The following is a 15,146-nucleotide window of genomic DNA, read 5'->3' on the forward strand; positions in this document are numbered from 1 at the left end:
GCCATTAGAATGGCATCATCTGCATATCTGAGATTGTTCCTGGCAATGTTGATTCCAACTTGTGATTCATCCAGCCCGGCATTTTGCACAATGTACTCTACATATAAGTTAAATAAGCAGAGTGATAATATACAGCCCTGATGTACTCCTTTCCCAATTTGGAACCAGTCGGTTGCTCCACGTCCAGTTCTAACTGTTGTTTCTTGAACTGAATAGATTTCTCAGGAGGCAAGTAAGGTGGCCTGGTGGTAAGAGATTCCCATCTCTTTCAGAATTTTCCAGTTTGTTGTGATCCACACAGTCAAAGGCTTTAGCATAGTCAGTGAAGCAGAAGTACATGTTTTTCTGGAATTTGTTTGCTTTCACTGTGATCCCACAAATGTTGGCAATTTGATCTCTGGTTCCTCTGCCTTTTTAAAATCCAGCCTGTACATCTGAAAGTTCTTGGTTCATGCACTACTGAGGCCTGGATTGAAGTACTTGAGAATTACCTTGCTAGCATGTGAAATTAGTACAGTTGTATGGGTTTGAATATTCTTTGGCATTGCCCTTCTTTGGGATTGGAATGAAAACTGACCTTTTCCAGTCTTGTGGCCATTGCTGAAGTTTCCAAATTTGCTGACATATTGAGCACAGCACTTTAACAGCATCATCTTTTAGGATTTTAAATAGCTTTGCTGGAATTCTGTCACCTCTACTACCTTTGTGTGTAGTAATGCTTCCTAAGGCCCACTTGACTTCATACTCCAGGATGTTTGGCTCTAGGTGAGTGACCACACCATCGTGATTATCTGGATCATTAACACCTTTTTTGTATAGTTTTTCTGCATATTCTTGCCACTTCTTCATAATCTCCTCTGCTTCTGTTAGGTCCTTGATGTTTCTGTCCTTTCTTGTGCCCAATCTTGCATGAAATGTTCACTTGGTATCTCTAACTTTCTTGAAGAGATCTCTATTCTTTCCCATTATATCATTCCCATTCTATTGTTTTCCTTTATTTCTTTGCATTGTTCACATAAGAAGGGCTTCTTATCTCTCCTTACTATTCTCTGGAACTCTGCATTCAGCTAGGTATATCTTTTCCTTTTTCCCTTGTTTTTTGCTTCTCTTCTTTCCTCTGCTATTGTAAGGCCTCCTCAGATAAACACTTTGCCTTCTTGAATTTCTTTTTCTTTAGGATGGCTTTGGTCACCACCTCCTGTGCAATGTTATGGACCTCTGTTCATAGTTCTTCAGGCACTCTGTCTACCTGATCTAACCCCTTGAATCTATTCATCTCCTCCATTGTATAAACATAAGGGATTGGGTTTAGATCATATCTGAATGACCTAGCGGTTTCCCCTACTTTCTTCAATTTAAGCCTGAATATGGAATGAGGAGTTCATAATCTGAGCCACAGTCAGCTCCAGGTCTAATTTTTGCTGACCGTATAGAGCTTCTCTACCTTCAGCTGCAAAGAATATAATCAGTATGATTATTGTCATCTCTCACATTGTTGAAAGGTGTTTGCTGTGACCAGTGTGTTCTCTTCACAAAACTCTGTTAGCCTTTGCCCTGCTTCATTTTGAACCCCAAGGCCAAACTTGCCTGTTACTCCAGCTATCTCTTGACTTCCTATTTTTGCATTCCAATCCCCTATGATGAAAAGGACATCTATTTTTGGTGTTAGTTCTAGAAGGTCTTGAAGGAATGGTAACCACTCCAGCATTCTTGCCTTGAGAACATCATAATCAGTATGAAAAGACTATACATTAGGGGTACTCTTTTTAAACAAAAAATGCTTTCGGGAAAAAATCTTTAATCATAAAAAGTAATTTTTGAAGTGTGATGCTCAAACAATCTTTTATACTATGGGTTACCATGGGAAAAATGATATCGATATCCTTAAATGTTATGAATTAATGATGTTAAATATTTAGTCTTTTATTTTAGATTAAAATTGATGTATGATATGATTTAATTTATACATGATAAACTGATCCTATATTTTAATACTTAATTGTACTGATACTTTCATGTATATGTATTTGTTGTTGTTGTTCAGGTGCTAAGTTATGTCTGAGTCTTTGCAACTGCATGGACTGCAGCATGCCAGGCTCCCCTTTCCTTCACTATCTCCCAGAATTTGCTCAGATTCATGTCCATTGAGTTGGTGATGCTATCTAATAATCTCATCCTCTGCTTCCCCCTTCTCCTTTTGCCTTTAATCTTTCCCAGCATCAAGGTCTTTTCCAATGAGTAGGCTCTTTGCTTCGGTGGCCAAAGAATTGGAGCTCCAGTTTCAGCATCAGTCCTTCCAGAGCAAAAGTTAAGAGTTTAAAAAGGGAGGTGCAAAGCTTCTCTGAAGGGAGAAGTCTTGGAACTTCTGTCCATTGTCTTCATGTACTTGGAGTGTGCTCCTTGCCACCAAGATCTGCAGTGACCTCTCTGCAAGAACCATATCAAGCTGCTCTTCATTCAACAGATTGGATCTAATTGAGTATGGGTTTACAGTGCTCCTGACCCTGGAACTTGCTATCTTCCCAGAGACCAACGTAGCCTGGTCTGACACCAGGACTTTTGATTTGCATTATATAGTGGTGAATCAAAAATGATACGGTGATACTAAGATTACTGTTATGAGTTTGGGTTTGAAAGCTTGGAGAGTTTGAATTTCTCCTAAACCCTTGCCTGCAATTAGTGTAAGTTGGGGCCAGAAGAAGCAATGTCTTAGTTTTGGAGAAAATACCTCTGTACTTTCCAGTAAGGGTGGAATGGTACACTAAGACACTAAGTTATGTGCATTGATAGTTCAGTTTTTTTTTCATGTTGAAAACTAAGGATAAAAATGACCAATATTAGCATTACCATATGATACACAATTTGGGGTTTCAAATAACTGTAATACTGTGGTAAATATTGTACCATAGAACCTTGTTATTTCCAATGAAATTAATTTAGATTTACAATTTTCTGGTTGCTTGATGTTTCTGAGATTTCTGGTTGTTTTCTGTCAAAAACTCTTATAACTAAAATATGAAACTCTCTATGAGAGAAACCTCATTTCAAAGTAATTAAGTTCAATTTGCATTCATTGAATTTTTTATATTTGCAAGAAATCTACATGAAGCATATTAGTCCATATTAAGCTCCTGCCTCAATTCCAACTAAACTCTCGAAGTACAACAATTTTGTTATCTTTTTCTTCTATACATAGAAGATTGAGAATAAAAATGATTTAGCACATATGCATATTTGTCCAACTACGATTATTCATTTTTACTTAGCAAGTTCCTTTACAATTGAAATGCTACATGTATGTTTTACTTGTTCTAGAAGAGTTCCTTTCCCTTTTTTCCTTTCAATAATTATGTTAATTAAAATATTGAGCACTTCCACTAGCAAGATTTTTAGTTAACTAAAATTTAAAAATGTACAAGTCTCAGTCAAATACTAATACATTTAAATTTGCTCAGAAAGCAATATTAAAAGGTTATTTTTTAAAGACTATTTTGTAAACAGATCCAAATGAGTTCCTGAAAAGACTTGGAATACATCAGTCATCAGTGCTGATATAACCACTTTTATATATAAAATAATATCAATACTTTAGAGAAATTAGAGCATGGCTCTTAAAATAATTCTTACCTCTTTGTATTAGTGTCTGAATATTAGGAAGTAATTCTGACCATGGTATAAATTCACATTGCTGTATATCCACAAAATATGCAAAGATAGAATGTTCACCATTTGGAAGGTTGATACCTACATTTGAAAATGATAAATAAATAAAGAGTCTCATTCATGGAATGTTTAACTAAAAATATGATCTCTATTTGAAAGATATGATTGTTTGAACAGAAATAATAATTCTTCATTAAAGTTATAACCAAACACATAAAACAGGCCTATCATCTTTCCTTCTAATCTTTAATTGTATAAAAGCAAAGCTTTATTATCTCTGACTTATTTTGGATCCAGAAAGTAAGATGAATAATTCATTATCTGATATTGTTTGAAATCTTACCCAGAAGTTCTGATTATTATCATGTGCTGTATATTATTCAGTTCAGTTCAGTTCAGCCACTCAGTCGTGTCCGACTCTTTGCAAATCCATGGATTGCAGCATGCCAGGTCCATCACCAACTCCTGGAGTTTACTCAAACACATGTCCATTGAGTCGGTGATGCCATCCAACCATCTCATCCTCTGTCATCCTCTTCTCCTCCTGCCTTCAATCTTTCCCAGCAACAGGGTCTTTTCAAATGAGTCAGTTCTTCGCATCAGGTGGCCAAAGTATTGGAATTTCAGCTTCAGCATCACATCTTCCAATGAATCTTCAGGACTGATTTCCTTTCGGATGGACTGGTTGGATATCCTTGCTGTCCAAGGGACTCTCAAGAGTCTTCTCCAGCATCACAATTTGAAAGGATCAATTCTTTGGAGCACAGCTTTCTTAATAGTCCAATTCTCACATCCATACATGACTACTGGAGAAACCATAGCTTTGACTAGACAGACCTTTGTTGGCAAAGTAATGTCTCTGCTTTTTAATATGCTGTCTAGGTTGGTCATAACTTTTCTTCCAAGGAGCAAGCGTCTTTTAATTTCATGGCTGCATTCACCATCTGCAGTGATTTTGGAGCCCCCCAAAATAAAGTCTCTCACTGTTTCCATTGTTTCCCCATCTATTTGCCATTAAGTGATGAGGTCAGATGCAATGATCTTAGTTTTCTGAATGTTGGGTTTTAAGCCAACTTTTTAACTCTCCTCTTTCACTTTCATCAAGAGGCTCTTTAGTTCTTCTTTGCTTTCTGCCATTAGAATGATATTGTCTGCATATCTGAGATTGTTCATATTCTTCCTGGCAATCTTGATTCCAGCTTGTGCTTCATCCAATCCAGCATTTCTCATGATGTACTCTACATGTAAGTTAAATAAGCAGGGTGACAATATACAGCCTTGATGTACTCATTTCCCAATTTGGAACCAGTCGGTTGTTTCATGCCCAGTTCTAACTGTTGCTTCTTGACCTGCATATAGATTTCTCAGGAGGCAGGTCAGGTAGTATGGTAGTCCCATCTCTTTCAGAATTTTCCACAGTTTGTTGTGATCCACAAAGACAAAGGTTTTGGCATAGTCAATAAAACAGATGTTTTAGAGATGTTTTAAAGATGTTTTTCTGGAACTCTTGTTTTTTTATGATCCATCAGATGTTGGCAATTTGATCTCTGGTTCCTCTGCCTTTTTAAAACCAGCTTGAACATCTGGAAGTTCACGGTTCACATATTGCTGAAGCCTGGCTTAGAGAATTTTGAGCATTACTTTGCTAGCGTGTGAGAAGAGTGCAACAGTGCAGTAGTTTGAGCATTATTTGGCATTGCCTTTCTTTGGGGCTGGGATGAAAACTGACCTTTTCCAGTCTTGTGGCCACTGCTGAGTTTTCCAAACTTGCTGGTATATTGAGTGCAGCACTTTCACAGCATCATCTTTTAGGATTTGAAATAGCTCAATTGGAATTCCATAAACTCCACTAGTTTTGTTCATAGTGATGCTTCTTAAGGCCCACTTGACTTCACATTCCAGAATGTCTGGCTCTAGGTGAGTGATCACACCATTGTGGTTATCTGAGTCATTGTTTGCAAATAATTTTTCATAGTATTCCCTTATGGTTATGTTGTTGTTGTTATTGTCAGTTGATATTTCTCCTCTGTAATTTCTTATTTTGTTTATTTGGGCCCTATCTCTTTTCTTCTTCGTAAGATTGTCCAGAGGTTTACTGATTTTTGTTTACTCTTTCAAAGAACCAGCTCTTGGTTTTGGTGATGCTTTATTATTGTTTTTCTAATCTCCATTTTATTCATTTACTCTTTGATTTTTATTTCCTTCTTTTTGCTGATGTTAGATTTTGTTTGTTCTTTTTCTAATTATTTTAGATGATAGGTTAGTTTGAGATTTTTCTTGTTTTTTGAGGAAGACCTATATCACTATGCATCTTCCTCTATGAACTGCTTTTGCTGAACCCAATAGGTTTTTTACAGCAGTGTTTTCATTACCATTTGCCTCAAGGTATTTTTTAATTTCCTCTTTGATTTCATCATGGATCCATTGGATTTGTAGTAGCATTTTGTTTTGCCTCAATATAATCATTCTTTTGCTCATTTTTCCTTGTGGGATTAATTTCTAATATTTTTGTGATATGTGGTCAGAAAATATGCTTGAAATAATTTTTATCCTCTTAAATTTGCTGAGGCTTGTTTTGTGTCCAAGTATATGGTCAACCCTAGAGAATGTTCCAAGTGCACTTGAAAAGAATATGTATTCTGGTTTTTCTGCATGTAATGTCCTGAGAATATCAATTAAGTCTAACTGTTTTATTTTATCATTTATTATCTCCATTGCATTATTGATTTTCTGTCTGGAGGATCTCTGTCCACTGGCATGACAGGGTATTAATGTCTCCTATTATTATTTTATTTCTGTCAGTTTCTCCCTTTATTTCTGCTAATACTTGTTTGATTTTTGTGGGTGCTCATGTTTGGGGTGCATATATGTTAATGACTGTAATATTCTCTTCTTGTATTGGTTGTTTTTATCATTATATAATGTCCTTCTTTATCTTTATGGCCTTTTAAAAAAGTGTATTTTGTCTTATTGCTGTCCCTGCTTGACATTTCAGTTTGCGTGAAATACACTTTTTCATCCCATCATTTTCAATCTATGTTTGTCCTTTGCCCTAATGTGGGTTTCTCATATCTGTATATCTGTTTCCTTCTTCAGATTTGGAAAGTTTTTAGCCATAATCTCTTTTTCAAAGTTATGTTATACTTTTTAGAAAAGAAATTTATTTTTAAGTGATTGGTGATTGGTTTACAATATTGGTTTGATTTCTGCCATACATCAGCATGAATTAACCATAGGTGTACATATGTCCCCTCCCTCTTGAATCTCCCTCCCACCTTCTGTTGGCCATAATTTTTTCAAATACATTTTTTATTCCCTTTTCTCTTTTGCCTCCTTCTGGTATTCTTTCTATGTATAGAGTGGAATGCATTATATTATTCAATAGGTCTCATATATTGCTTTAATTTCTTTTTCGTTTGTCTTCCCTTTGCTCTTCTGACTGAGTGATTTCCATTATTCTATCTCCCAGGTCACTTTTTCATTCTTCTGCTTGGTACAGTTTGCCATCATTGCCTTTAGCTCAGGTTTTGTATTAGAAAACGAGTTTCCAAATTTTAATTGGCCTCTGTTTGTAATTTTAGTTCCTTTTACAGTAATCTGCATTTCTACTAATAACCTTTCTTAACTCCTTCAGTATTTTCATTAACTCCTTTTTGAACTTGTGATTTGGTAGACTGGAAATACCTGTTTCACTGTTTGCTCTTTCAGAGGAATTATCTTGATTTTTTAATTAGTGGTTCCTCTGCTTCTTCATTCTACTCATATTTCTCTGACTCTATGAGTTTAGGAGAAATAGTTATGTACTGTGGTCTTAAAGGGCTGTTTTTAATGTGATAGTGTCCCCACGTAGATAGACTCCATGGGTCTAGTAATTTTTGTTAGAGGCTGTGTTTAGTATGAATGTCTGCTTTCTCTTTATTTGGTGTGTGCGGACCGTTATCCCCTTGATAGGGGTTATGATTGGTGTTGGGATGGCCAGAGCCTACACTGGATGTTGAGCTGGGCCTCCTCCTTGTGCGGTTGTCACAGTCCTATTAGGGATGTTAGAGTATACTTATTTAACCATCTTCTACCACTAATCTTCACATTTAAAATAGATGAGCTAAATAAATATAAATCCAATGATGAGTTTCAAATTAACATTTTGAAGTATGCATAATTATGACTTTTCCCTCAGAACTTACCTATTTGTGCATTGCTTTCAAATAATTCACGAACAAGTTTGTCAAAATCATAAGTTACTGTTGCAGGTGAATCAGGTTCAGAACTTGGATAAAATATTATATCATCTTCATGTTCATCTTCACGTTGTAAAGTTCCTCCAAATGCCCAAGTAAATGCAAACACAAAAAGCTTTTGAATTGTTTTTTTCAATTTAATAGGATTTTTCTCCATGTGCCATTCATTTTCACCCCTGTGGTAGGTAGATGTGGAAAGGTGAAGATTAAAACTTTTAGAAAGCAGTCCAGCAATTTATTGCACTATCACATCAAAATTTTGTTACTAAAATTTTTTACAGTTAAGTATTAACATGGAAGTTTTAGAGTTAATGTATAATTTACCTTTGATAAGTCATGTAAATTAAACACTGATACTATTTTTATTTTTGAAGTACCATATGTGTAAAAGATTTGTAGTCAAAACTTTATTTCAGGTAATAAATGACATTCACTTTTATTTTAGGCCAATTTGTTGCTTAAGAGTTCATCTGTCTCTTAGGAGAGAATCTGATAAGTCTCCATTTAATGCAGAAAGACATAAATGAATAATCATTCACTCTGTACTCTTCTCAAACAAGTCCTATAGGTTGATTGAAATCAAATTGGCTAAAAGCAGGCAGTGTGAATCTGGGGCGAGTCTTCTCCAGTCTGGGTCAACTCAGGTTATCTTGGGTTGTGGGACTCTCAAATAAAGTAGTGATAGCACCAATGATGATGGGGCTAACCAAAAGATTTGGGCCTGATTTCAGGATATTTTGAGTGGTTCAAGATTTCATTTTCATAAAATTACTTCTAAATTATGAAAATTCTAAAAATGTATCACTGAACTTTATTGGCAATTATTAATGTATAATGCATGTATATAGTCCTATTTGACATTTCTCCTCACATGTAAGAGTTTGTTCAGCAAATATTTTTTTGAATTCCTACTATATCTCAGTTACTCTGAACAAAACAAATACGATCACTTATTTTGGAGATAAGAAAATGAATACCAAACCATGATATGTGTAGAGCATACTGTGAAGAATATTAGTAGAGATGACTAATTTAAAGTTTGTGAGTCAAGGAAGACTTCTTTGAACAAATAACAGTTAAATTGAGAACTGAAGAATGAGTGCAATTTTGAAAAATGTAAGAGGAAGGACATTTTGAGAAGACATACATGTGTGAAGACCATGAGGTGAAATGGTTACAACAAGTTTGAAGAACTGAAAAAAAAAAAAAAAAATCCAGTGTCTTTGAAGCATACCTAATTAGTTGAAAAGTTTAGGAGATAAGTCTGGAGATATAGGCAGGGGATTTTTAAGCTGTGCCAAAACTTTTCTCCTTCCACTCTAAATGTAATGCAAAGTTATTAAATGGCTATAAAACAGAGGAACATTCTAATTTATGTTTTTTAAAAATCAGACTCTTGCATATAAATACCAGGAGACACACACAAGAAGAATAATCACAATAATATTCGTAAAAACCAAAAAATTGAAAAAAAAACCTACACTTTGTTGTTGTTGTTGCTGTTCAGATGCTAAATTGTGTCTGACTCTTTGTGACCCCAGGGACTGCAGCACGCCAGGCTCCCCTGTCCTCCACTACCAAAGTTTGCTCAGATTCATGCCCATTGGGTTGGTGATGCCATCTAATCATGTCATCTTTTGCTGCCCCCTTCTCATTTTGCCTTCAATCTTTCCCATCATTAGGGTCTTTTAAATGAATAGGCTCTTCGCATTAGATGGCAAAAGTATTGGAGCTTCAGCTTTAGCATCGGTCATTCCAATGAATATTCCTGGGGTTGATTTCCTTCAGTATTGACTGGTTTGATCTCCTTGAAGATCAACGGACTCTCAAGAGTCTTTTCCAGCACCACTTTTGAAAAGCATCAATTCTTTAGCACTCAGCCTTCTTCATGGTCCAACTCTAACATCCATACATGGCTACTGGAAAAATCATAGCTTTGACTATATGAATCTTTCCCAGCAAAGTGAAGTCTCTGCTTTTTAATATGCAGTCTAAGTTTGTCATAGTTTTCCTTTCAAGGAGCAAACATATTTTAATTTCATGACTGCAGTCACTTACCTCAGTAATTTTGGAGCCCAAGAAAAGAAAATCTATCACCTCTTCCACTTTTTCCCCTTCTATTTGCCATGAAGTGATGAGACCAGATGCTGTGACTTTAGTTTTTTTTAACGTTGAGTCTTAAGCCGGCTTTTTCACCATCCTCTTTCAGCCTCAAGAGACTCTTTAGTTCCTCTTCACTTTCTACCATTAGAGTGGTATCATTTACATGTCTGAGGTGGTTCATATTTCTCACAGCAATCTTGATTCCAGCTGTGATTAATCCAGCCTGGCATTTCTCGTAATGTAGTCTGCATAGAAGTTAAACAAGTAGGGTGACAATATACAGCCTTGACATACTCCTTTCCCAATTCAGAACTAGTCAGTTGTGCCATGTAATGTTCCAACTGTTGCTTCTTGACTTGCATACAGGTTTTTCAGGACAGGTAAGGTGGTCTGGTATTCCCATCTCTTGAAGAACTTTCTACAATTTGTTGTGATCCACACAGTCAAAGAGTTTAGCATAGCCAATGAAGCAGAAGTAGATGTTTTTCTGGAACTCCCTTGTTTTCTCTATGATCCAATGAATGTTAACAGTTTGATCCCTGGTTCCTCTGCCTTTTCTAAATCTACCTTGTACATCCAGAAATTCTCAGTTCATGTACTGCTGAGGTCCAGCTTAAAGCATTTTGAGCATAATCTTACTATCATGTGAAATGTGTGCAGTTGTTCAGTAGTTTGAACATTCTTCAGCATTGTCTTTGGGATTGGAATGAAAACTGATATTTTCCAGCCCTGTGGCCATTGCTTAGTTTCTCAAATTTGCTGACATATTGAGTGCAACACTTTAACAGCATCATCTTTTAGGATTTTAAATAGCTTAGCTGGAATTCTGTCACCTCCACTAGCTTTGTGTATAGTAATGCTTCCTAAGGCCCACTTGACTTCACACTCCAGGATATCTTGTTCTAGGTGAGTGACCACACCATCAGACATTTTTTGTTTGTAATTCTGTATATTATTGCTGCATCTTCTTAATCTCTTCTGCTTTTGTGAGGCCCTTACCATTTCTGTTGTGTATTGTGCCCATCCTTCCATGAAATGTCCCTTTGATATCTCCAATTTTCTTAAAGAGATTTCCAGTCTTTCCCATCCTATTTTCTTCCTCTATTTCTCTGCACTTTTCATTTAAGAAAGCCTTCTTACCTCTCCTTGCTGTTCTCTGAAATTCTGCATTCAGTTGAATATATCTTTCCCTTTCCCCTTTGTCTTTTCTTCTCTTGCCTTTTGCTTTCTCAGCTATTTGCAAGCCTCTGTAGACAACCACTTTGTCTTCTTGCATTTCTTCTTCTTTTGAATGATTTTAGTCACTGCATCCTGTACAATGTTATGAACCTCTATCTGTAGTTCTTCAGGCACTCTGTCTACCAGATCTAATCTCTTGAATCTATTCATCACCTCCACTGTGTAATCATAAGGGATTTGATTTAGGTCATAATTAATGCCCCAATTTAAGCCTGAATTTTGCAATAAGGAGCTGATGATTTGAGCCACAATCGGCTCCAGGTCTTGTTTTTGCTGACTGTATAGACTATTGTCTTTAATAATTGTCTATAATGTCTTTAAAATGTTGTATAAACCATTCAACATCACAGTAATCAAAGTCTATGGCCCAACCACTAATGCCGAAGCTTAAGTTGACTGGTTCTGTGAAGTCCTTAGAACTAACACCAAAAAAAAAAAAAAAAAAAAAAAATGTCCCTTTCATCACAGAGGATTGGAATGCAAAAGTAGGAAGTCAAGAGATACCTGGAGTAACAGTCAAGTTTGGCCTTGAAGTACAAAATGAGTTGGGCAAAGACTAACAGTTTTGTCAAGAGAACACTCGGATCATAGCAACACCCTTTTCCAACAACACAAGAGACAATAACACATGACAAATAGGTTATGACAAATAGTCAAAACCTATGCTTATAAATGGACAAATTGTGACATATTTTCACAGAGAAATATGCAGTGATAATGAATGAAGACCCCCTACATGTACAATGGATTAATCAGCGGGACATAACGTTGAACAAAAATTCAAGTCACAGAAGAACATAGTGATTCCAGTGAAGTTAAAACATGCAAAGTTGAAACATATACTGCTTAGGAATATATTAATAAACATAAAATTCAGTATAGTAGTTATCTCAGATGATGGGATGGCATATGGTTTAGATAGGTACACTAGGAACTTCAAAGATAAACCAGTACTTTTTTTTAATAACTGAGTGGTATATATATGAATGTTTGTGTATTATTATTTATATCTTGCACATACTTTATAAATATCCTTTTATGGCTACTTGCTATTTAATAAAAATTAAAAATAATATATGGTTGTCATATTAGATATGGACTAGAAAACTGGAAAAATTTAGGAGGTTATAGCAACAGTATAGGAAAGAAATAATAAACTTTTGGTTTAGGATGCTGATGATCAAGATGTAGACAAAGGAATGAATTTGAAGGCAGAATTGACAGGTAAGAAAAATATTTACAATGTTCTATCATTTAAAAGCATATGTGGCATAAATGTCTCAGGATCTCATAATGAGATATAGGAAAGCTTCAATAGTGAAACACTATCCTACAAAATGGCAGAATTGTGGGGTGAGCACAACTATATTGCTATAGTTTCCAAAATTATTGAGCATTTACTCTATACCAGCTACTACTCTAGATATCTGGCACATCACAGCATTATTCCAGTTTTATTTATAAATGAAAAAAATCAGAGATCAAAAATATTTAGTAACTTGTTCAACATTTCCCAGCTCATAAAGGGCAGATACATAAAACAAATTCACATCAACTTTGTCCCACTCTCAAATATGTAGTGTCTGGACAAACGTATTCACATTATTTAGATAACTTGCCAAAATCTGGTGATCTTGTATTAAAAATACAGAGACTCTAAACTGGGATAAAATAAATTCAATTGAATTTTGACATTAGGAAGTCACAGATTATTGGTTTATTGACAGATAATCCTGTTTCTATTAGAGTTTTTGGCACTTAGTAGTTAATAAAACATATCTTTGAATGAATGTAGCTGACCTGTTTTCCATATCTTTGAATTTGACAGAAACTTTTGAAAGTGAAATTATCTCCTCAGATGAAACGTCCTTCAAATCTTCACCTTAAAAAAGAAAGAGAATTTTCCCACAATTAACAACAGACCTAATATTTAGCTGATTAATTAATGAGGTGTTACCTTTAACATGGGCTTCCACGGGGGCTCAGCCATAAAGATCCACCTGCAATGCAGGAGCTGCAGGAGACACAAGTTGGATCCTTGGGTCAGGAAGATCCCCTGGAGGCAGGCAAGACAACCTAATCCAGTATTCTTGCCTGGAGAATCCCAGGGACAGAGGAGCCTGGTGGGCTACAGTTCACAGGGTCACACAGAGTCGAACATGACTGAAGTGACTTAGAACACACACATGCAACCTTGACCACTGTTTACTTTGTGAACTGTCATAGAACATCCTTATTTCACATCAGTATCTTAGACTTATCAGACCAACTAGTTATCTTATCCCATCAAAAGTATGTTACTTTTTCTAAGATGAGAGGAGCAGAGCTCCTCTGCAGTTGCTGAATTGATTACTATTTATTTGAAGAACAAATCTGTATACATAAGTTCTTCATTCTATTCTAGCAACTTTTTGTAAGTTTGATTATTCCAAAATAAAAACCTTAAAATATTCAGGTCACCACCCTCAAATATGGTGTGCATTACAAAGTAAATAATAAATGAGTTCTAATACATGAAGCATTAAAAAAGAAAGCTTTATGCTTACAAAGAAAACTATATCAAAGTAAACATCACACAGGTATAGTTTTTAGTTGCTTCTTTTCTACTCTCCATCATTCATTTTTTTCTCAAGTCACCCATTTCACAGAGGAACACAAAGAGTGAATGATTATTCATTATTCCTTTAAGCTTTTTTCTTTTATAATATTTGTCTTCTTTATATTAAAATAACATAGGGAACTTCCAGGAGAATGAACACAGGAAGATGCTGGAAGAGTGATGCTCTCAGAGAGAGATGGAAGCTTCCCACCCTCTTCCCCTGTGCTTTGCGCATTTCTCCCACTTGGCTGTTCCTGAGCTATATCCACTGTAAGAAACAGGTGAATGGTGCTCTTGAGTGCCTTCTGTGAGTATCATTCACACGTATTCTGGGGACACTTTCTTCAAAGGACCAGAAAGCATCCAGTTTAATCCCAGATTCATGGGGTTGTTGCAGACCAGATACTGCTTGTCTCACTAAGACAAGAGGTAATCCATCATCGAGTATGAACTGTCAATTCTCTGTGTCTATGGTGTCAAGACTCACAAGTATAAGATGGGATCCTTGCTTACTTCCTAACCAGCAAGATAAGACATGTGGAACCTTCTCCATAGAAAGAAATCTAAAGGGAAATGTGTCATTGCAAAGGCTGAAAGTTATGTTGTTTTTATCAGACTGTGGAGGACTCTACACTCACATTTGAAAAATTACTGTTTAAAACAGTACAAACTGATGAGGGATTGGTGGGGTGAGAAGAAGGGGGAGCAGTGTGGAATTGTGGGAATATCCCTAGTCTGGGAGATAGAACTCATGGATTTTGAGCCCATCTGGAAAATTCTTAAAGAGATGGGAGTATCAAGCCACCTTATTTGTCTTCTGATAAACCTGTATGCAGGTCAAGAAGCAACAGTTAGAACCAGACAAGGAACAATGGACTAGTTAAAAATTCAGAAAGGAGAATGACAAGGCTTATATTGTCACCCTGCTTATTTAACTTATATGAAGAGTACATCATGAGAAATGCCAGGCTGGATGAATCTCAAGCTAGAATCAAGATTGCCGGGAAAAATACCAATCTCAGATATGCAGGTGACACAACCTTAATGGCAGAAAGTGAAGAGGAACTAAAAAGCCTGTTGATGAAGGTGAAAGAGAGTGAAAAAGTTGGCTTAAAACTCAACATTCAAAAAACTAAAATCATGGCATCTGGTCTCATCATTTCAAGCAAATAGAAGGGGAATAAGTGGAAACAGTGACAGATTTCATTTTCCTGGGCTCCAAAATCACTGTGGACAGTGACTGCAGCTGAAATTAAAAGACGCTTGCTCCTTGGAAGAAAAGCTATGACAAACCTAGACAGAGT

The 15,146-nt window shown here is 36.0% G+C and overlaps 1 protein-coding gene across 1 annotated transcript in view; it reads right to left on the reverse strand.

Moving 5' to 3' along the window:
• Window positions 1-15,146, reverse strand: part of DNAH14 (dynein axonemal heavy chain 14) — a 400,834-nt gene that overhangs the window by 141,272 nt on the left and 244,416 nt on the right. The window contains exons 42-44 of the mRNA XM_070474451.1: window positions 13,044-13,125; window positions 7,848-8,077; window positions 3,628-3,744 (exon numbers count right to left, since the gene is read on the reverse strand). Coding sequence (XP_070330552.1) covers window positions 3,628-3,744; window positions 7,848-8,077; window positions 13,044-13,125 — 429 coding nt within the window. The remainder of the gene's footprint in view (window positions 1-3,627; window positions 3,745-7,847; window positions 8,078-13,043; window positions 13,126-15,146) is intronic.

This window comes from Odocoileus virginianus, chromosome 11, assembly GCF_023699985.2.
Source record: "Odocoileus virginianus isolate 20LAN1187 ecotype Illinois chromosome 11, Ovbor_1.2, whole genome shotgun sequence".
Lineage (NCBI taxonomy): Eukaryota > Metazoa > Chordata > Mammalia > Artiodactyla > Cervidae > Odocoileus > Odocoileus virginianus.